Raw genomic sequence first — 24,562 nt, forward strand, 5'->3', positions numbered from 1 at the left:
ACACATTTCAAATGTCATATTATGTCTACATACAGTGTTGTAACAATGTGCAAATAGTTAAAGTACAAATGGGAGATACAAATAAACATAAATATGGGTTGTATTTACAATGGTGTTTGTTCTTCACTGGTTGCCCTTTTCTTGTGGCATCAGGTCACAAATATTGCTGCTGTTATGGCACACTGTGATATTTCACCCAATAGATATGGGAGTTTATCAAAATTGCATTTGTTTTTTAATTATTTGTGGATCTGTGTAATCTGAGGGAAATATGTGTCTCTAATATGGTCATACATTTGGCAGGAGGTTAGGAAGTGCAGCTCAGTTTCCACCTAATTTTGTGGGCAGTGTGCACATAGCCTGTCTTCTCTTGAGAGCCAGGTCTGCCTACCTTGGCCTTTCTCAATAACAAGGCTATGCTCAATGTCACGCCCTGGCCTTGACAGGCCGGTCGTCTTTAGTTGGTTTGGTCAGGGTGTGAGAATCTATGCTAGAAATTCTATGTTTATGTTCTAGGTATTGTATTTCTGTGTTTGGCCGGGTGTGATTCCCAATCAGAGACAGCTGTCGCCGTTGTCTCTGATTGGGGATCATACTTAAGTAGCCTGTTTGCCTACCTTAGTTGTGGGATCTTGCGCCGTGTTGGCTTGTATGTGTATAGCCGGAGGACTTCACGTTACGTTATTTATTGTTTTGTTGTATGTTTATTAAGTAAATAAACATGTTCGCATACCACGCTGCACCTTGGTCTGACCTGTCTCTCAACGATCGTGACACTCACTGAGTCTGTACATAGTCAAAGCTTTCCTTAAGTTTGGGTCAGTCACAGTGGTCAGGTATTCTGCCACTGTGTACTCTCTGTTTAGGGGCCAAATACCATTCTAGTTTTCTGTTTTTTTTGTTAATTGTTTCCAATGTGTCAAGTAATTATATATTTGTTTGCTCATGAATTGGTTTGGTCTAATTGTGTTGCTGGCCTGGGGCTCTGTGGGGTCTGTTTGTGTTTGTGAACAGAGCCCCAGGACCAGCTTGCTTAGGGGACTCTTCTCCAGGTTCATCTCTCTGTAGGTGATGGCTGTATTATGGAAAGTTTGGGAATCGCTTCCTTTTAGATGGTTGTAGAATTTAACGGCTCTTTTCTGGATTTTGATAATTAGCGGGTATCGGCCTAATTCTACTCTGCATGCATTATTTGGTGTTTTACGTTGTACACTGAGGATGTTTTTGCATATTTCTGCATGCAGAGTCTCAATTTGGTGTTTGTCCCATTTTGTGAATTCTTGGTTGGTGAGCGGACCCCAGACCTCACAACCATAAAGGGCAATGGGTTCTATAACTGATTCAAGTATTTTTAGCCAGATCCTAATTGGGATGTCGAATTTTATGTTCCGTTTAATGGCATAGAAGGCCCTTCTTGCCTTATCTCTCAGATCCTTCAAAGCTTTGTGAAAGTTACCTGAGGCGCTGATGTTTAGGCCGAGGTATCTATAGTTTTTTGTGTGCTCTAGGGGTACGGTGTCTAGGTGGAATTTGTATTTGTGGTCCTTGCAACTGGACCTTTTTTGGAACACCATTATTACTTACTGAGATTTACTGTCAGGGCCCAGGTCTGACAGAATCTGTGCAGAAGATCTAGGTGCTGCTGTAGGCCCTCCTTGGTTGGGGACAGAAGCACCAGATCATCAGCAAACAGTGGACATTTGACATCAGATTCTAGTAGGGTGAGGCCGGGTGCTGCAGACGTTTCTAGAGTCCTCACCAATTCATTGATATATATGTTGAAGAGGGTGGGGCTTAAGCTGCATCCCTGTCTCACCCCATGACCCTGTGGAAAGAACTGTGTGTGTTTTTGCCAATTTTTACCACACACTACAGTTGAAGTCGGAGTTACACTTAGGTTCGAGTCATTAAAACTTGTTTTTCAACCACTCCACAAAGTTCTTGTTAACAAACTATAGTTTTGGCATGTCGGATAGGACATCTACTTTGTGCATGACACAAGTCATTTTTCCAACAATTGTTTACAGACAGATTATTTCACTTATAATTCACTGTATCACAATTCCAATGGGTCAGAAGTTTACATACACTAAGTTGACTGTGCCTTTAAACAGCTTGGTAAATTCCAGAACCTGATGTCATGGCTTTAGAAGCTTCTGATAGGCTAATTGACATCATATGAGTCAATTGGAGGTGTACTTGTGGATGTATTTCAAGGCCTACCTTCAAACTCAGTGCCTCTTTGCTTGACATCATGGGAAAATCTAAAGAAATCAGCCAAGACCTCAGGAAAAAAACTGTAGACCTCCACAAGTCTGGCTTCATCCTTGGGAGCAATTTCCAAATGCCTGAAGGTACCACGTTCATCTGTACAAACAATAGTACGCAAGTATAAACACCATGGGACCACGCAGCCGTCATTCCGCTTAGGAAGGAGATGCGTTTTGTCTCTAGAGATTAACGTACTTTGGTGCGGAAAGTGCAAATCAATCCCAGAACAACAGCAAAGGACCTTGTGAAGATGCTAGATGAAACAGGTACAAAAGTATCTATATCACAGTAAAATGAGTCCTATATCGACATTACCTGAAAGGCCGCTCAGCAAGGAAGAAGCCACTACTCCAAAACCGGCATAAAAAAAGCCAGACTACGGTTTGCAACTGCACATGGGGACAAAGATCGTATTTTTTGGAGAAATGTCCTCTGGTCTGATGAAACAAAAATAGAAATGTTTGGCCATAATGACCATTGTTATGTTTGGAGGAAAAGGGGTGCAGAGGAACACCATCCCAACCGTGAAGCACAGGGGGTGGCAGCATCATGCTGTGGGGGTGCTTTGCTGCAGGCGGGACTGGTGCACTTCACAAAATAGATGGCATCATGAGGAAGGAAAATTATGTGGATATATTGAAGCAACATCTCAAGACATCAGTCAGGAAGTTAAAGCTTGGTCGCAAATGGGTCTTCCAAATGAACAATGACCCCAAGCGTCCTTCCAAAGTTGTGGCAAAATGGCTTAAGGACAACAAAGTCCAAAGGTATTGGAGTGGCACATCACAAAGCCCTGACCTCAATCCTATAGAAATATTTGTGGGCAGAACTGAAAAAGCGTGTAGCGAGCAAGGAGGCCTACAAACCTGACTCAGTTACATCAGCTCTGTCAGGAGGAATGGGCCAAAAATTCACCCAACTTATTGTGGGAAGCTTGTGGAAGGGCTACCCAAAACGTTTGACCCAAGTTTAACAATTTAAAGGCAATGCTACCAAATACTAATTGAGTGTATGTAAACTTCTGACCAACTCGGAATGTGATGAAATAAATAAAAGCTGAAAGAAATCATTCTCTCTACTATTATTCTGACATTTCACATTCTTAAAAAAAGTGGTGATCCTAACTGACCTAAGACAGGGAATCTTTACTAGGATTAAATGTCAGGAATTGTGAAAAACTGAGTTTAAATGTATTTGGCTATGGTGTATGTAAACTTCCGACTTGGTGTACATGGATTATATAATGTCGTATGTTTTTCCCCCAACACCACTTTCCATCAATTTGTATAGCAGACCCTCATGCCAAATTGAGTCAAACGCTTTTTTGAAATCAACAAAGCATGAGAAGACTTTGCCTTTGTTTTGGTTTGTTTGTTTGTCAATTAAGGTTTGCAGGGTGAATATGTGGTCTGTCGTATGGTAATTTGGTAAAAAGCCAATTTGATATTTGCTCAGTACATTGTTTTCACTGAGGAAATGGACAAGTCTGCTGTTAATGCAGAGGATTTTCCCAAGGTTGCTGTTGACGCATATCCCACAGTAGTTATTGGGGTCAAATTTGTCTCCACTTTTGTGGATTGGGGTGATCAGTCCTTGGTTCCAAAAATTGGGGAAGATGCCAGAGCTGAGGATGATGTTAAAGAGTTTAAGTATAGCCAATTTGATTTATGGTCTCTCCCTCCTCTCTTTCTTCTCTCTCTTTCTCTCTCTTTTTGTCAGTCTCTTCTCTCTCTTCTGAAGAAATGTAAACAAGGAACTTGAAAGGAAGAGCTCCTGGAGTGCAGCCGTCAGGAGATAGAGAGAGAGAGAGAGAGAGAGAGAGAGAGAGAGAGAGAGAGAGAGAGAGAGAGAGAGAGAGAGAGAGAGAGAGAGAGAGAGAGAGAGAGAGAGAGAGAGAGAGAGAGAGAGAGAGAGAGAGAGAGAGAGAGAGAGAGAGAGAGAGAGAGAGAGAGAGAGAGAGAGAGAGAGAGAGGGGGGAATGGTAATGAGCTCAGAGAGAGAGATAGTTAGAAAGCCAGTCTTTCCTTCCCAGCAGCTGGAGCCTAAACCTCCAGGAGCGTTCTTCCATTCCTTCCCAGCCTAGCTAGCTGTCAGCTTCACCTTTCAAAATGCAAAACATCCATTCTCTGAGGGCTCACTTCACATGAACATCACATCACCTCAAGATACTCCCACGGATAGTTCGCTTCATCTGCAAACACATTCTCTACCAAGTTGTGGGGCTCTGATGAATAATGTCTTTGTCCAAATGGTTTGGATGATGTAGTTACATAATGAATAGTGCATTCAAACACACACACACACACACACATTTCTCTGATTGTAAGGAGACATGAAAGCTAGTCTGAAGACTGAAAGCTGCTGAGTTGAGACAGTCAGCTGTCCCTCAACTCACAGTTCCCTGAGCCAATTAATTGTACCATAAAGCAAAGCTCCGCCTGTTTAGTTCAGCCTTGGATGGCCTATGGCTCTAGCTCCTCCTCCAACACAGACAGAGAAAAGGAAATACCTTGTGCCTGGCAACTCAGTGTGTGTGTGTGTGTGTGTGTGTGTGTGTGTGTGTGTGTGTGTGTGTGTGTGTGTGTGTGTGTGTGTGTGTGTGTGTGTGTGTGTGTGTGTGTGTGTGTGTGTGTGTGTGTGTGTGTGTGTGTGTGTGTGTGTGTGTGTGTGTGCGCGTGTGTTTTTTGTGTGTGTGTGTGTGTGTGTGTGTGTGTGTGTGTGTGTGTGTGTGTGTGTGTGTGTGGGTTTGTGTGTGTTTGTGTGTGTGTGTGTGTGCGCATGTGTTTTTGTGTGTGTGTGTGTGATACTTATACTTCCCTCATTAAAATGAAAATCAATTTATAACATTTTTGACATGCGTTTTTCTGGATTTTTTTGTTGTTATTCTGTCTCTCACTGTTCAAATAAACCTACCATTAAAATTATAGACTGATCATTTCTTTGTCAGTGGGCAAACGTACAAAATCAGCAGGTGATCAAATACTTTTTTCCCTCACTGTAACAACCCAGTCAGCGCTGCATCTGTCATGTTGTATTGGGTAGGAGAGTGGGAGAGGGGGAGAGGGAGAAGATAAAGAGTGGAGAAGGGAGCGGAGAGTGAGGAGTAGGAGAAGTGGAGAAAAAGAGAGAGGAGGGAAAGAGAAAGAGAGAAAGAGAGAGGAGGAGGGGAGAGGCTGACCCATTTCTCTGTGGCTCAGAGAGAAGACCTGGAGAGCTGTAAGAACTTTCTATACAGTACATACATTACTTGATACTTTACATGACAGTAGCTACAGAGGTTATCATGCTGTACTTACAGAGAATAAAGCTTTAGCTTATCGCTTTCTCCCTCCCTCCCCCGCTGAAAATATTCCAATTAAATGTTGATGTCAACAAAAGGACAAGCAATGAAAATTGAGGTAATATTATATATTTTTCTCCAATAGTAATTTGCATTTTAATATCTGTGCTGCTGCTAAATGAGTCATTAATCATGGATAGAAAACAGTTTAAGGGTAGTTTGAGATGTGACTTTGTGATAAGGGATATGGATCTCTCAAACACACGCACACACACACACACACACACACACACACACACACACGCGCACGCACGCACGCATGCACACGCACGCACGCACGCACGCACACACGCACACACACACACACACACACACAGTTTTGAGCTATGACTTTGTACCTTTGTTGTGTTTTTATTGTGTATTTATTGGTGTTGTATGTGTTGTTCTATCAAATTTCCCCTTTGAGGATGAATAAAGTGTTATCTTATCTTAAGGGATATAGTTCTGTCTGAGCAGGTTGTTTCTCCACAGCTCCTATCTCTGCTCTGCTCTGTCTGAGCAGCCCTATCTCTGCTCTGCTCTGTCTGAGCAGCCCCTATCTCTGCTCTGCTCTGTCTGGAGCAGCCCCTATCTCTGCTCTGCTCTGTCTGAGCAGCCCCTAGCTCTGCTCTGTTCTGTCTGAGCAGCCCCTAGCTCTGCTCTGTTCTGTCTGAGCAGCCCCTAGGTCTGCTCTGTTCTGTCTGAGCAGCCCCTATCTCTGCTCTGCTCTGTCTGAGCAGCCCCTAGCTCTGCTCTGTTCTGTCTGAGCAGCCCCTATCTCTGCTCTGCTCTGTCTGAGCAGCCCTAGCTCTGCTCTGTTCTGTCTGAGCAGCCCCTAGCTCTGCTCTGTTCTGTCTGAGCAGCCCCTAGGTCTGCCCTGTTCTGTCTGAGCAGCCCCTAGGTCTGCTCTGTTCTGTCTGAGCAGCCCCTATCTCTGCTCTGTTCTGTCTGAGCAGCCCCTAGGTCTGCTTTGTTCTGTCTGAGCAGCCCCTATCTCTGCTCTGTTCTGTCTGAGCAGCCCCTAGGTCTGCTCTGTTCTGTCTGAGCAGCCCCTTAGGTCTGCTCTGTTCTGTCTCGTCTGCAGACTGTTGCATTATTGATCCTTTATTACCTGCCATTTATTATGGGTCAGACAGTTATATTAGTGTCTCGGTCTGTCTGTCTGTCTGTCTCACTCTCTATCTGTCTCTCTCTATCTGGCTCTCTCTCTCTCCCTCTGTCTGTCTGTCTGTCTGTCTGTCTGTCTGTCTGTCTGTCTGTCTGTCTGTCTGTCTGTCTGTCTGTCTGTCTGTCTGTCTGTCTGTCTGTCTGTCTGTCTGTCTGTCTGTCTGTCTGTCTGTCTGTCTGTCTGTCTGTCTGTCTGTCTGTCTGTCTGTCTGTCTGTCTGTCTGTCTCTCTCTCTCTCTCTCTCTCTCTCTTGGTCTGTCTGTCTCTTTAATCTCTATTTCTCTCTCTGTCTCCTACATACACACACATACACACACACACATAACACACACACAGAGAGATCCACACACATAGACATACACTCTCTCTCTATCTCTCTCTCTCTCTCTCTCTCTCTCTCTCTCTCTCTCTCTCTCTCTCTCTCTCTCTCTCTCTCTCTCTCTCTGTCACGTTGCTAACTGCACATTAACACATTGATCCATAGTGAGGTGTCAGCCATCTGCCAGACAGATTAATCTTTTAAACATTCACACCTTCAATTTAATTAAGAACTCATCAATAATCTCTGGGGGGAAACATGAGAAAAACTCTTCCAGGTAATCTCAACACAGAGAGCAATATGATCATAATGCCCTCACTCTCATTTAGTTAAATCAGTGTTTCCCAAATTATTGCGGCTCAATACTAGAATGGGTTGTGACTACAAGGTAACTGGTTTTATATGTGGTAGGTTGGTAGGTCACCTCTGAAATCACAAGTGTGTCACCTAATTCCAATTTGCCTGGCAGACTCAGTTTGGAGGCTCATCAGAATGTGTAGGGACCCCGCAACACAACCGTCTCTGATTGGAGGCTCATTCGATTTTGTAGTGACCACGCAGCACAACTGTTTCTAATTGGAGGCTCATCAGAATGTGTAGTGACCCCGCAGCACGACTCTCTCTGATTGGAGGCTCATCAGAATGTGTAGTGACCCCGCAGCACGACTCTCTCTGATTGGAGGCTCGTCAGATTGTGTAGTGACCCCGCAGTACAACTATCTCTGATTGGAGGCTCATCAGAATGTGTAGTGACCCCGCAGCACAACTGGCTCTGATTGGAGGCTCTTCAGAATGTGTAGTTACCCCGCAGTACAACTCTCTCTGATTGGAGGCTCATAAGGATGTGTAGTAAACCCTGCAGCACAACTGTCTCTGATTGGAGGCTCATCAGAATGTCTAGTGACCTCGCAGCACAACTCTCTCTGATTGGAGGCTCATCAAAATGTGTAGTGACCCCGCAGCACAACTCTCTCTGATTGGAGGCTCATCAGAATGTGTATTGACCCCGCAGCACAACTCTCTCTGTTTGATAAAAGACAGCATCAAAATGGGTCAGTGGCTAACTGAGCCCCAGCTTAGCAGAGGTCACACACACACACTATGGGTCAGCGCTGTGGCCGCAGTGTGTATGACCCTTAAAACCCTGAAATCCGCATCCAGTGTGTTCATTGGAACAGCGAGAAAAAAAGAAAGAGATTTTTGTATGAATAATGTTTACAGAGAGAGAGAGAGAGAGAGAGAGAGAGAGAGAGAGAGAGAGAGAGAGAGAGAGAGAGAGAGAGAGAGAGAGAGAGAGAGAGAGAGAGAGAGAGAGAGAGAGAGAGATATTAGTGTGGCAGAACACAACATGGTGTGTCTGTTGTGTTGAATAAAAAACAGGAGCTTTGACCGACTTTGACCCTCACTGACCCTGAGGGAGGGCGAGAAAGAGGGGGGGAAGGAGAGAGAAGGAGAGAAGGAGAGGAGAGAGAGAGGGAGGGGAAAGAGAGGGAGGCATGAGGAGTAAAAGAGAGAAGAGGGAAGTACTCTCAGCATTGCCTACTGTATGTGTTGTCTATCTGTTACTGTAGCAGGTCTGTTAATGTAGCAGGTCTGTTACTGTAGCAGGTCTGTTACAGTAGCAGGTATGTTACTGTAGCAGGTCTAACTGTTACTGTAGCAGGTCTAATTGTTACTGTAGCATGTCTAACTGTTACTCTAGCAAGTCTAACTGTTACAGTAGCAGGTATGTTAGTGTAGCAGGTCTAACTGATACTGTAGCAGTTCTTACTGCAGCAGGTCTAACTGTGTTTCAGGTGATCAGTATTCCACTGAGTGTCGTGGCCTTTCCCCAGGGGCAGTCCAAATGGAGTAAGTTCTGGGGAAAGGCCATGGGAGGAGCTGGGGTGATATGTGGGGGGAGACTGGAAGGGCAACAGAGGCTTCTGAGATGGGAGGGCTGTAGATTCTGACGACTGTAGAGAAGAGGTCATCGCTGGAGAGACTGTTGATGAGATGTGTTTGTCTCTCTTGGTTTGACATTGGGTTCATTGAAAATAAAATGGACAATAAAGCATCATTCTTCCTCTTGTTTTTGTCCCAGAGTGGAGAGGTGGACTGCTGGCCCGTGTCCTGCCCTCCAGTGGTGGACTGTGAGTTTAGCCAGGTGCCCGAGGGGGCAGTGCTTGCCCGCGCTGCGTCACCGACCCCTGCCAGGCTGACACCGTCCGTAACCGACATCACCAAGACGTGTGTGGACGAGAACGGACTGACGCGCTTCAGCGGAGCTGCCTGGACCAAACACAGAACAGAATGCACCCTCTGCCAGTGCAAGGTGAGACAGAGAGGATCATGGGAATGCACACACACACAGACAGTGTGAGACAGACACACGCACAAACACACTGAGTGCATCGGAAAGTATTCAGACCCCTTGACTTTTTCCACATTTTGTTACGTTTCAGCCTTAATCTAAAATTGATTAAATACAAATAAAAAATAATCAATCTACACACAATACCCCATAATGACAAAGCGAAAACAGGTTTTTATAACTTTTTGCAAATTTATTAAAAATAAAAAACAGAAATACCTTATTTACATAAGTATTTAGACCCTTTGCTATGAGACTCGAAATTGAAGGTTCATCCTGTTTCCATTGATCATCCTTCAGATGTTTATACAACTTGATTGGAGTCCACCTGTGATAAATTCAATTGATTGGACATGATTTGGAAAGGCACACAACTGTCTATATAAGGTCCCACAGTTGACAGTGCATGTCAGAGCAAAAACCAAGCCATGCGGTCGAAGGAATTGTCCGTAGAGCTCCGAAACAGGATTGTGTCGAGGCACAGATCTGTGGAAGGGTACCAAAAATGCCTGCAGCATTGAAGGTCCCCAAGAAAACAGTGGCTTCCATCATTCTTAAATGGAAGAAGTGGAACCACCAAGACTCTTCCTAGAGCTGGTCGCCCGGCCAAACTGAGCAATCGGGGAGAAGGACCTTGGTCAGGGAGGTGACCAAGAACCCAATGGTCACTCTGACAGAGCTCCAGAGTTCCTCTGTGGAGATCGGACAACCTTCCAGAAGGACAACTATCTCTGCAGCACTCCACCAATCAGGCCTTTATGGTAGAGTGGCCAGACGGAAGCCACTCCTCAGTAGAAGGCCCATGACAGCCCGGCTGGAGTTTGCCAAAAGGCACCTAAAGGACTATCAGACCATGAGAAACAAGATTCCTGGTCAGATGAAACCAATATTGAATTATTTGGCCTGAATGCCAAGTGTCACGTCTGAAGGAAACCTGGCACCATCCCTACGGTGAAGCATGGTGGTGGCAGCATCATGCTGTGGGGATGTTTTTCAGCGGCAGGGACTGGGAGACTAGTCAGGATTTTTTTGTGGGGGTGGGATGGGGGGCGTAGAAGGATTACTTTACTTTAGTCACTTTAATGTTTACATATCTGCATTACTCATCTCATATGTATATACTGTATTCTATACTATTCTACTGTATCTTAGTCCATGCCGCTCTAACATCGCTTGTCGATATTTGCATATATTCTTAATTCATTCCTTACTTAGATTTGTGTGTATTGGGTATATGTTGTGAAATTGTTAGATATTACTTGTTAGATATTACTGCACTGTCGGAGCTGAAGCACAAGCATTTCGCTACACCCGCAATAATATCTGCTAAACACGTGTATGTGACCAAATGTTTTTGATTTGATTTGACTTCAACAAAGTACTAAGTAAAAGGTCTGAATACTTATGTAAATGTAATATTTCAGTTTTTTTTTTTTTTTCTTTTGCAATAATTTCTAAAAACCTGTTTTTGCTTTGTCATTATGGGGTATTGTGTGTAGATTGATGAGGGGGGGAAACACAATTTAATCAATTTTAGAATAAGGCTGTAACGTAACAAAATGTGGAAAAAATCAAGGGATCTGAATACTTTCCGAATGCACTGTATGCACTCACACATACTGATGTATGCACTTATACAGAGACAGATACACTGATTCAGCATACGCATTTACACACACAGTGGGAGCCAGACATAGACAAACACTTACAGAAAGGCCTGTAGCTGAACAAAAACCCTTTCAGACAGGAACAACATCCTGAGTCAGTTGAATAACAATCAATCTTCCTTTTTAGACAGGAGTGAATGACTAAGCATGCGAGCGCACACACACACACACACACACACACACACACACACACACACACACACACACACACACACACACACACACACACACACACACACACACACATTATGTTCTTCTATGTTCGTGGGGACCTAAAATGACTATCCTTGTGGGGACTTTTGGGGATTTTAGGTCCCCCCCCCCACACACACACACACAATGCAGACATTGCAATTGAATGGTCCTTGCTTTGAGTGACAGCTTCTCTTTCCTTTCGCCTTTCGCCTTTCCCCTTTCTCTCTCTCTCTCTCTCTCTTTCTAGAACGGACACGTCTGTTGTTCAGTGGACCCCCTGTGCCTTTAGTCTCACTCAGACAGAAAGAGAGAGAGCGAGAGCTCTACAGGCATCTATCTTTGTACAGTCTCACCTTTAATAAGAACTGAAACCCATCTCCCAACCCTACAACATCTTTATACCGAACACCACCTAAACCAACCGTTCCAAGTGGATGGATGGACTGCCAGCCCAACGCCAACCCTTGGTACCCATCGACAGACTATTGGATGGTAACATGTTGTGAAATAAAGTCATTTCTTCTGATTGTGTAAAGAATCGAAAATAAGTAGCTGTATTCAGTATGCACCCTTTCTGCCCAGCTTTCATTTTGTAAAGAAAAGGACCTTGGTATTTGTGAAAAGTAATGTTCTGGACTTTCTCCACTCCTTTTCTGTGTACATTAAGTTTTGTTGTTTGGTTTTTGTATTATTAACTTCTATTTGTTCGTTCTGGGTTTTATTTTATTTATTTGATGGCTTGGTATCGTGAATTGATTAAATAAAGATGTCCGTTAAAAAGGGGGATTGGTTTTCTGTCTCTTTATGCGATGTCGGTTTTGTTTTATAATTCCACTCCTTCCCTATGGAGCTGAGCTGAGGGGGGAGGCTGCCATAAAAAGCTCAATGTGTGTAATATGCGTATCACTGCATGTCACGTGCCGCTACAAACTGATCCACGTGCTGTTTACTTAACGCTGTAATCTCCATTATCCACTGCGCTCTTTCTTTCCCTGTCTCTCTCTTTCTCTCATCACATATTTCTCTCTCTCTCTCTCTCTCTCTCTCTCTCTCTCTCTCTCTCTCTCTCTCTCTCTCTCTCATCACACATTCTCTCGCTCTCTCTCTCTCTTTCTCATCACACATTCTCTCTCTCTCTTTCTCTCTCTCTCTCTCTCTCTCTCTCTCTCTCTCATCACACATTCTCTCTCTCGCTCTATCTCTCATCACACATTCTCTCTCTCTCTCTCTCTCTCTCGCTCTCTCTCTCTCTCTCTCTCTCTCTCTCTCTCTCTCTCTCTTTCATAATTGATCTGTGTATCATCACATATTTTCTCTATCTCTCTCTCTCTCTCTCTCTCTCTCTCTCTCTCTCTCTCTCTCTCTCTCTCATCACACTTTCTCTCTCTCGCTCTATCTCTCATCACACATTCTCTCTCTCTCTCTCTCTCTCTCTCTCTCTCTCTCTCTCTCTCTCTCTCTCTCTCTCTCTCTCTCTCTCTCTCTCTCGCTCTCTCTCTCTTTCATAATTGATCTGTGTACAGTAGATATGAATCACATCTTGAGTAAGTCCTTATGTGTGAAATCTCGCAGTACCGGCCACCATAGACAAGGCTGTGCTGGGATACGCTGGCCCGCTCTCCTCTCCTCTCCTCCCGGGTGACCGTTTGTTGGTTTAACTCTCTAATCCACAACAGTGTTATTGTGGATAAAGGCAGAAATGGTAGAATCCTCCAGTAGTGAACAGTATCAAGCCTGGTCCATATGCGTTAGCTTTGCATCCTCATCCATTGCCATCACTACTTTTCTAAGGCCATTAAGACTGTAGTAATGGCTCTTCTGCAGATTATAGCTATGGCTAACGCTAACCTCTGTTAGCATCTGCTATGGCTTTCTGACTCACAATCTTACCATACTATGATCCAGACCCATAGACCCAAATCCGCTTTGGAGATTTTTTTTTAACCCTCCGCCTGGGTATGAAACAGACAATGTTCTGACTTCAGAACTTTATTCTGCGTTGTTCTGTTCCGTGAAAGGCAATGGAGACAAATAACTGCCATCATTCTGATCAAAGCGACATTGTGATGTAATTGTCATGACTGGTATGTATGATAACATTTATTGTATTTACTGTTGAGAACACCCAGAGATGGTTCCTACTAATACCTGTATTTTCTCTTTTCATCAGAAGATGTATTCAAAGTAATTGCCCTTTTCTGCCGTACTCTACATTTACAATTTAGTTATTAACCAGGTAAGTTGACTGATAATACATTCTCATTTACAGCAACGACCTGGGGAATAGGTACAGGGGGAGAGGAGGGGGGGATGAATGAGCCAATTAGAAGCTGGGGATGATTAGGTGGCCATGATGGTATGAGCGGCCAGATTGGGAATTTAGCCAGGACACCGGGTTAACACCCCTACTCTATGATAAGTGCCATGGGATCTTTAGTGACCACAGAGAGTCAGGACACCCATTTAACATCCCATCCGAAAGACAGAACTCTACACAGGGCAATGTCCCCAATCACTGCCCTGGGGCATTGGGATATTTTTGGGGGACCCTCCAACACCAGGCCCTCCAACACCAACACCACTTCCAGCAGCATCTGGTCTCCTATCCAGGGATTGACCAGGACCAACCCTGCTTACTTAGCTTCAGAGCCAAGCCAGCAGTGGGATGCAGGGTGGTATGCTGCTGGCTGAAATCTGAAGTCAAGTTTAGTTTCTACCAAGCGTGGTGCGGTTGCGTATTCCCCACAATATTGACTGACTGAGGAGTACTGGCACCGACTGACTGACGTGTGTGTGTGTGTGTGTGCTTTGCAGGATGGTGTATAGTGATTTGGATTTGGCACAGGTCTCTAGCTGGCATTACATGGAGTGGTTGGTAATAGTGATAGCTCATCCATGCCGGTGGCGTGTTGCCAGCGGCATCAAAGCAGAGGATTGGTACCACCAGCTGGTCGCTAAGTGTCCCATATTTCACGGCAGTGGAAGAGAGAGAAGAGCCCACTCTGGCACGGCACACACCACACACACACACACACACACACACACACACACACACACACACACACACACACACACACACACACACACACACACACACACACACACACACACACATACACAGTCAGTCAGTGCCAGTACTCTCAGTCAGTATAGACAGATGTCGCTGGGCCACAGGCCTCTCTCTACGTCAGAGAGCATAGGTGGTGTGTGGAGTGCTGATCCTATTTATAGCATGTTGAGTAATATGTCATGATGCTCTCCCTGTGTACTGTCAAGAGTGAGGGAGGAAAGGGGAGGGAGGGAGGGAGGGAGGGAGGAGGGTGGGAGGGAGAGGAGGAGAATATTCCCTTTGAGAGACTGTTAGATGTCTTTTTAGGTGTCAGAGATTATTGCTTTTGCCATTTGATCGTGTTTATCGTGTTCTATTGCGTCTCGTGTGTGATTGCTGTATCCTTTGAAAAGATTGTGTTTCAAGTTGCTGCTCATTTTCATGTACAGTAGTCATGGTAACCATAAATTGCCATAGTGTATAAGTGCCATAAAGCGCAACAACCCAATTAGTGTTTCTGATTTACCACTGTGTCAGAAATGTGTCAGAAAACAGAAAACGTGTACATGGTTTTTCATTCCCAGTAGTCAGCTGTTCAGTATCACCCATTCCTGTGCAGTTTCATCAACAACAACAACAACAAAAAGATTTACAATTTGCATTTCTCTCTCCCTCTCTCTCTGTTATGTTTGATTCCCGTGGAGGACAGACAGTTCTTCCAGTCTCATCTCAGAGTGTTGTCTCTTCTTGGACGCCTCAACCAACAGGGCTGTCAGAGAGAGAGGAGATTGTGATCTCTGCATTTTCGAATAGAAATCATGTCCCATTTGATCTTGTGTGAGTGGGGCTTGGGTGAGGCTGTGGGAGTGGGGGGGGAGAGGATGGGGGAGTGGGGGAGAGGCTGGCTCTGAAGTTCAGATTGCTCAGTCCACACAGTGTCTCTGAAGTAATTATTCTGACCTCAGTTGGTGTACTTTTATGAAGCAACACGGAGCCTCAAGGACCCAGGATTATTCAGTGTGTTACCTTCATCATAAAAATGTTGACTATAAATAATTGATAAAATACTGATGAGATTGGACCTCAAGTCAACATCACAAGAATAGACGGGTTCTTTTCCCATCTTCTCCACTGCCTCTGTCTATTCACAGACTTGTATCCATTCATGGAATTTCCATCAATTGTTCTTCTTTTTTATCTGAATATTTTTTCTTAGTCTCAAACTGTTGCTCTGGTAGTTCTCTCACTGATGGTAAAATAAAAATCCATATCTCATTCCACTGCCTTAGGCTATGAGATGGACCCAGAAAGCAGGGAGAGAGCGGTGTGAGAGCAGACAGAGATACACTGAAATGATGAAGCCTAGTTTCACCATCCACACCCTCAAGCCTAGTTTCACCATCCACACCCTCAAGCCTAGTTTCACCATCCACACCCTCAAGCCTAGTTTCACCATCCACACCCTCAAGCCTAGTTTCACCATCCACACCCTCAAGCCTAGTTTCACCATCCACACCCTCAAGCCTAGTTTCACCATCCACACCCTCAAGCCTAGTTTCACCATCCACACCCTCAAGCCTAGTTTCACCATCCACACCCCTCAAGCCTAGTTTCACCATCCACACCCTCAAGCCTAGTTTCACCATCCACACCCTCAAGCCTAGTTTCACCATCCACACCCTCAAGCCTAGTTTCACCATCCACACCCTCAAGCCTAGTTTCACCATCCACACCCTGAAGCCTAGTTTCACCATCCACACCCTCAAGCCTAGTTTCACCATCCACACCCTCAAGCCTAGTTTCACCATCCACACCCTCAAGCCTAGTTTCACCATCCACACCCTCAAGCCTAGTTTCACCATCCACACCCTCAAGCCTAGTTTCACCATCCACACCCTCAAGCCTAGTTTCACCATCCACACCCTCAAGCCTAGTTTCACCATCCACACCCCTCAAGCCTAGTTTCACCATGCACACCCTCAAGCCTAGTTTCACCATCCACACCCTCAAGCCTAGTTTCACCATCCACACCCTCAAGCCTAGTTTCACCATCCACACCTCTAAGCCTAGTTTCACCATGCACACCCTCAAGCCTAGTTTCACCATGCACACCCTCAAGCCTAGTTTCACCATCCACACCCTCAAGCCTAGTTTCACCATCCACACCCTCAAGCCTAGTTTCACCATCCACACCCTCAAGCCTGAGTTTCACCATCCACACCTCAAGCCTAATTTCACCATCCACACCCTCAAGCCTAGTTTCACCATCCACACCCTCAAGCCTAGTTTCACCATCCACACCCTCAAGTCTAGTTTCACCATCCACACCCTCAAGCCTAGTTTCACCATCCACACCTCAAGCCTAGTTTCACCATCCACACCCTCAAGCCTAGTTTCACCATGCACACCCTCAAGCCTAGTTTCACCATGCACACCCTCAAGCTTAGTTTCACCATCCACACCCTCAAGCCTAGTTTCACCATGCACACCCTCAAGCCTAGTTTCACCATGCACACCCTCAAGCCTAGTTTCACCATCCACACCCTCAAGCCTAGTTTCACCATCCACACCCTCAAGCCTAGTTTCACCATCCCACCCTCAAGCCTAGTTTCACCATCCACACCCTGAAGCCTAGTTTCACCATCCACACCCTCAAGCCTAGTTTCACCATCCACACCCTCAAGCCTAGTTTCACCATCCACACCCTCAAGCCTAGTTTCACCATCCACACCCTCAAGCCTAGTTTCACCATCCACACCCTCAAGCCTAGTTTCACCATCCACACCCTCAAGCCTAGTTTCACCATCCACACCCTCAAGCCTAGTTTCACCATCCACACCCTCAAGCCTAGTTTCACCATGCACACCCTCAAGCCTAGTTTCACCATCCACACCCTCAAGCCTAGTTTCACCATCCACACCCTCAAGCCTAGTTTCACCATCCACACCCTCAAGCCTAGTTTCACCATGCACACCCTCAAGCCTAGTTTCACCATGCACACCCCTCAAGCCTAGTTTCACCATCCACACCCTCAAGCCTAGTTTCACCATCCACACCCCTCAAGCCTAGTTTCACCATCCACACCCTCAAGCCTAGTTTCACCATCCACACCCTCAAGTCTAGTTTCACCATCCACACCCTCAAGCCTAGTTTCACCATCCACACCCTCAAGCCTAGTTTCACCATCCACACCCTCAAGTCTAGTTTCACCATCCACACCCTCAAGCCTAGTTTCACCATCCACACCCTCAAGCCTAGTTTCACCATCCACACCCTCAAGCCTAGTTTCACCATGCACACCCTCAAGCCTAGTTTCACCATGCACACCCTCAAGCTTAGTTTCACCATCCACACCCTCAAGCCTAGTTTCACCATGCACACCCTCAAGCCTAGTTTCACCATGCACACCCTCAAGCCTAGTTTCACCATCCACACCCTCAAGCCTAGTTTCACCATCCACACCCTCAAGCCTAGTTTCACCACACAACTATATGAGAGAAATGTAACATACGTCAGCCTATATAGACCCCAATTGTGATTCAGAAGAGACATGAAACAGAAATGATGAAGCCATTGTAAAGTGTAACTGAAGAAGTGCTTTATAGAAGAAAGGTGCTTCAGACAAGAGAAAGCACCAAAGGACATCTAAGACATGGAAGGACATCTAAGACATGGAAGGACATCTAAGACATGGAAGGACATCTAAGACATGGAAGGACATCTAAGACATGGAAGGACATCTAAGACATGGAAGGGACATCTAAGACATGGAAGGACATCTAAGACATGGAAGGACATCTAAGACATGGAAGGGACATCTAAGACATGGAAGGACATCTAAGACATGGAAGGACATCTAAGACATGGAAGGACATCTAAGACATGGAAGGACATCTAAGACATGGAAGGACATCTAAGACATGGAAGGACATCTAACTTCCAGCTTCTCAGAATCTCTCTACAGTCTCATCTACAGATAGTAGGATATAGATCAGCTTTAAAATACTAATACGCTTGACATTTGGGAAGTTCAGGGGTTACTATCTCACATGGTGTGTGTTTGTGTGTGCGTATTTATGAGACAGTGTGGAAATGTAAAGAGCACGGAAATGTCTATTTGCCTTCACAGATTTCAATAACACAGCTGCACACTTGAATGAGCAAAAACCACCCTGCATGCTGTGTCAAGGACTCCCTCAGATAAAACTGTGCTTCGTCTGCTCTCTCTCTCTCTCTCTCTCTCTCTCTCTCTCTCTCTCTCTCTCTCTCTCTCCCCCCCCCCCCCCCTCTCTCCCCCCCCCCCCCTCCCCCTCTCTCTCTCTCTCTCTCTCTCTCTCTCTCCTCTCTCTCTCTCTCTCTCTCTCTCTCTCTCTCTCTCTCTCTCTCTCTCTCTCTCTCTCTCTCTCTCTCTCTCTCTCTCTCTCTCTCTCTCTCTGAGGCGGCAGGTAGCCCAGCGTTTAAGAGTGTTGGGCCAGTAACCGAAATCTGTCATTGTGCCGCTGAGCAAGGCATTTAACCCTAACTGCTCCGGTCTACTAAAATGTCTAATTTGCTTTTGTAATAAGTAATTTGTTACAATGGAGAGGCAACACTAGAGGAAGTCATCACTAATGACAAACTAAATCAATAAGCCCAACGAGTGGAGTGGAGAGGGAGACCTTGTAATCTCCCATGCAGAGACAGAAGCTCTGCTGCTCATTGATTGATTCTCCAAATTAAAATGTTCCTAATTTATGCAGACGACATGTCGAAGGCGGGATATTTAGTGCTGTTGAGTAAACAGACAGTGGGAAGGTTAATGAATCTGGAGAGAAGGGGGGCAGAGGGGAGGGGAGGACAGAGGGGAGGGGGAGAGGAAAATGGAAAGAGAGCATTCTAACTCTCTCTGAGCTGTAAGGAAAGTGAAGGGGGCAGAAGAGAGGAGAAAAAGAGAGATTGGACGTATTATGGCTCAATTCTGATAGTTTTCCCACTAATTGGTCTTTTGACCAATCACATCAGATCTTTTCACATCAGATCTTTTTCAGAGCTAATCTCAAATCAAATCAAATCAAATCAAATGAATTGATAAAGCCCTTTTTTACATCAGCAGATGTCACAAAGTGCTTATACAGAATCCCAGCCTAAAACCCCAAACAGCAGCAATGCAGATGTAGAAGGACGGTAGCTAGGAAAAGCTCTCTAGAAAGGCAGGAGCCTAGGAAGAAACCTAGAAAGGAACCAGGAGTAAATGTCAGTTGGCTTTTCAGAGGTCCAGACAACAGGTGCGGTAGAGAGAGAGAGGGAGAGAGGGAGAGTCGAAGACAGCAGGTCCCGGACAAGGTAGCAGGTCCGGTGAACAGGTCAGGGTTTCATAGCCGCAGACGGAACAGTTGAAACTGGAGCAGCAGCACAACCAGGTGGACTGTGGACACCCAGGAGTCATCAGGCCAGGTAGTCCTGAGGCATGGTCCTCGGGCTCAGGTCCTGCGGGAGGGGAGGTAGAGAGGGAAAGAGAGAGAATTAGAGCATACTTAAATTCACCAGATAAGAATTACAATGTGGCCCTGTCAGACGATACCCCCGGACAGTGCCAACCAGTCAGGATATAACCCCACCCACTTTGCCAAAGCACAGCCCCCACACCACCAGAGGGATATCAACAGGAACAGGAACTTACAATTGATTTGTCACAGGACAAACCATCCACAGAGACAAACTGATAACTTTCTGACAGATAAGATCTAAACCAGGCAAGAACCTTGTCCGTGTAGACCAATTAGGGTTTCCAATCTCTACAAAAGAATGTGGTGATCGATGTTGTCAAAAGCGGCACTAAGGTCTAGGAGCACGAGGACAGATGCAGAGCCTTGGTCTGACACCATTAAAAGGTGATTTACCACAGTCACAAGTGCAGTCTCAGTACTATGATGGGGTCTAAAACCAGACTGAAGTGTTTTGTATACATTATTTGTCTTCAGGAAGTTAGTGAGTTTCTGCGCAACAGCTTTTTCTAACATTTTTGAGAGGAATGGGAGATTCGATATAGGCTGACCATTTTTAACATTTTCCTGGTCAAGGTTTGGCTTTTTCAAGCGAGGCTTTATTTTAGTGAGTTTGGTACACATCCGGAGGATAGGGAGCAGTTTATTATGTTCAACATAGGAGGGCCAAGTACAGGAAGTAGCTCTTTCAGTAGTTTAGTTGGAATAGGGTCCAGTATGCAGCTGGAAGGTTTAGAAGCCATGACTATTTTTATGAATGTGTCAAGAGATACAGGATTAAAAATAGTAAAAATAAAGAAAAACATACACATACATACAGTACCAGTCAAAGTTTGGACACACCTACTCATTCAAGGGTTTTTTCTTTATTTTTTACTATTTTACATTGTGGACTAATAGTGAAGACCTCAAAACTATGAAATAACACATATGAAATCATGTAGTAACCAAAAAAGTGTTAAACAAATCACAATATTTTTTATATTTGAGATTCTTCAAATAGCCACCCTTTGCCTTGATGACAGCTTTGCACACTCCTGGCATTCTCTCAACCAACTTCAGCTGGAATGCTTTTCCAACAGTCTTGGAAGGAGTTCCCACATATGCTGAGCACTTGTTGGCTGCTTTTCCTTCACTCTGCCATCTGACTCATCCCAAACCATCTCAATTGGGTTGAGGTCAGGAGATTGTGGAGGTCAGGTCATCTGATGCAGCACTCCATCAATATCCTTCTTGGTAAAATAGCCCTTACACAGCCTGGAGGTGTGTTGGGTCATTGTCCTATTGAAAAAGAAATGATAGTCAGACTAAGCCCAAACCAGATGGGATGGTGTATCGCTGCAGAATGCTGTGGTAGCCATGCTGGTTAAGTGTGCCTTGAATTCTAAATAAATCACAGACAGTGTCACCAGCAAACCACCCCCACACCATAACACCTCCTCCTACATGCTTTACGGTGGGAACTACCAAAGGACAAATTTCACCGATCTAATGTCCATTGCTCGTGGTTTCTTGGGCCAAGCAGGTTTTTCTTCTTATTGGTGTCCTTTAGTAGTGGTTTCTTTGCAGCAATTTGACCATGAAGGCCTGATTCACACAGTCCCCTCTGAACATTTGATGTTGAGATGTGTCTGTTACTTGAACTCCGTGAAGCATTTATTTGGGCTGCAATTTCTGAGGCTGGTAACTCTAATGAACTTATCCTCTGCAGCAGAGGTAATTCTGGGTCTTCCATTCCTGTTCATGAGAGTCAGTTTCATCAATGCACTTGATTGTTTTTGCGACTGTGGCAATGCGTTGGTCTGGAGACATTTTGGACAAAAACCACTGAGTCGATGATTGCTCCGAAATACTTTTGGAGTGGGTCTGTGGAGTTTTCCATGTAAATATTGAAGTCTCCAAATATTGGAATATTATCTACCATGACTACAAGACCCGATAAGAATTCAGGGAACTCAGTGAGGAATGCTATATACGTCCCAGGAGGCCTGTAAACAGTAGCTATACAAGGTGATTGAGTAGGCTGCATAGATTTCATGACTAGAAGCTCAAAAGATGAAAACACAGTCTTTTTTGGGGGGGATTGAAATTTGCTGTCATAAATGTTACAACACCTCCGCCTTTGGGGGATGAGGCGGGGGATATGGTCACTAGTGTAACCAGGAGGAGAGGCCTAATTTAACACAGTAAATTCATCAGGCTTGAGACAGGTTTCAGTCAGGGCAATCACATCAAGGTTATGATCAGTGATTAGTTAATTGACTATGACTGCCTTGGAAGTGAGGGATCTAACATTAAGTAGCCCTATTTTTAGATGTGAGATATAATCTCTTTCAATAATGACAGGAATGGAGGAGGTCTTTATTCCAGTGAGACTGCAAAGGCGAACATCGCCATGCTTAGTTTTGCCCAACCTAGATCGAGGCACAGACACGGTCTCAATGTGGATAGCTGGGCTGACTACACTGACTGTGCTAGTGGCAGACTCCACTAAGCTGGCAGGCTGGCTAACAGCCTGCTGCCTGGCCTGCACCTTATCTTATTGTGGAGCTAGAGGAGTTAGAGCCCTGTCTATGTTGGTAGAGAAGATGAGAGCACTCCTCCAGCTAGGATGGAGTCTGTCACTCCTCAGCAGGCCAGGCTTGGTCCTGTTTGTGGGTGAGTCCCAGAAAGAGGGGGCCAATTATCTACAAATTCTATATTTTGGGTGGGGCAGAAAACAGTTTTCAACCAGCGATTGAGTTGTGAGACTGCTGTAGAGCTCATCACTCTCCCTAACTGGGAGGGGGACCAGAAACAATTACTCAATGCCGACACACCTTTCTATCAAATGTACAAGCTGAAGCTATGTTGAGCTTGGTGACCTCTGACTGTTTCATCCTAACATCGTTGGTGCCGACGTGGATAACAATATCCCTATACTCGCCAGTTTTAGCCTTAGCCAGCACCCTCTTCAGATTAGCCTTTACGTCCGTAACCCTGCCCCATGTCTCTGGATGATTCTGGATGATTATTTTTAAGTCTAATATTGTGGATAATGGGGTTGCCAATGACTAGGGTTTACATTTTTCCGAGCTAATGGTGGGAGGCTTCGGTGGCTCAGACCCCGTAATGGGTGGAGGAGAGACCTGAGAAGGCTCAGCATCTGACGCCGACTCGTTGCTTAATGGGGAGGACCGGTTAAAAGTTTATGTTGGCTGAATGAGCGACACCGGTTGAGCATGCCGACAGCATTTCTTTCCAGAAGCCTTGAGAAAAATGTCCGTCTGCGGGGACTGTGCGGGGGGATTTATACTACTATCTGTACTTACTGGTGGCACAGACGCTGTTTCATCCTTTCCTGCACCTAAATTGCCCCTGCCTAACGATTGCATCTGAAGCTGGGCTTGCAACTCGGCTATACACACCGTAAGGCGATAGTTCTCCTGCTTATTATGAGTACAGCGACTGCAATTAGATGGCATAGCGTTAATGTTACTACTTAACCTTTTTCGGCTGGTGGAGGTCCTGTAGAACCATGTCCAGATAAAGCATCCGGGGTGAAAAAGTAAAAAAACGAAAAAAAGTAAAACGTTTAAAGTTTGGCAGGTAGCCAAGTAGCATCAAACAGCACAGCAGCACAGAGACAACGCGGAAGGGTGACATCACAGTTCACACAAACAAAGATCAGAATTGGGCTGCCTGACTAAACACAGCCTATGACTGAGCTGTGTGGTTGTCCCACCTAGCTATCTTAAGATGAATGCACTAACTGTAAGTCGCTCTGGATAAGAGTGTCTGCTAAATGACTAAAATGTATATGAGGGAGCGAAAAGGGAGGGTGTGTGTTACTGCTGTCAGCACTGGACTAATTAAAAGCATAAAGAATGGTTGTAAACTGGTGTGAAGGTGGAAATGCACACAGAGAGGGAAATGGAGACTGGAGATCATGATCAGACCTGGGAGTTCTGCCCATAATGACTTGACCAGGGCTGCCATGACGATGAAGCTTGGGTTAATTGAATTGAGCATTGACAGTTTATCCAGTGGTTGGACTACTGATTATTGTACTTCAACATTATAGCCAGCTTTGAAGAGACTGTAGCATGTATCCTCAATGTCAGCATGTAACTGCATCATCTGAGAAAGATAAACTGTCCAATAACCCTACAATGTCAAGAGGTTGTCTGTAAAGGGACCCAGTAGAGGACTGGTCCTCTTATCAAGGAGGTTGTCTGTAAGGGACCCAGTAGAGGACTGGTCCTCTTATCAAGAGGTTGTCTGTAAAGGGACCCAGTAGAGGACTGGTCCTCTTATCAAGAGGTTGTCTGTAAAGGGACCCAGTAGAGGACTGGTCCTCTTATCAAGAGGTTGTCTGTAAAGGGACCCAGTAGAGGACTGTATTATTCTAGTAGTTACTGTATTATACAGTAGGTACTATAGGTGTGACCCACATCCTAACTGAGGACATTGTTGGCCTACATTTATGAAGGTGAGTGTTTTTAGTGTACTTAGAGATTTATATTTCACTAAGCACAATGGGTGAATGCTTTTAATGCTTCTGAATACAGTGAGGGAGTGTTCGCTCAACACACGCAAGCACGCACACACACACACACACACACACACACACACACACACACACACACACACACACACACTCCCATCAGCATCCAGGGTTTTACAGTGACCTGGCAGCCTACTGTGCTGAGCCTGATGACAAAAACCATTAGCATTTAATATGTATTGCCAGTCAGTCA

At 45.1% G+C, this 24,562-nt stretch overlaps 1 protein-coding gene across 1 annotated transcript in view; it reads left to right on the forward strand.

The window, feature by feature from the left end:
• The window catches only part of LOC121557234 (protein kinase C-binding protein NELL2), a 121,538-nt gene extending 109,463 nt beyond the window's left edge, over window positions 1–12,075 (forward strand). The window contains 4 exon segments of the mRNA XM_045216191.1: window positions 9,160–9,231; window positions 9,234–9,290; window positions 9,292–9,390; window positions 11,539–12,075. Of these exon segments, the coding sequence (XP_045072126.1) occupies window positions 9,160–9,231; window positions 9,234–9,290; window positions 9,292–9,390; window positions 11,539–11,580 (270 nt within the window). The 3' untranslated portion in view covers window positions 11,581–12,075.
• The last annotated feature ends 12,487 nt before the right edge of the window (window positions 12,076–24,562 follow it).

The sequence above is a fragment of the Coregonus clupeaformis genome, unplaced genomic scaffold, assembly GCF_020615455.1.
Source record: "Coregonus clupeaformis isolate EN_2021a unplaced genomic scaffold, ASM2061545v1 scaf0633, whole genome shotgun sequence".
Lineage (NCBI taxonomy): Eukaryota > Metazoa > Chordata > Actinopteri > Salmoniformes > Salmonidae > Coregonus > Coregonus clupeaformis.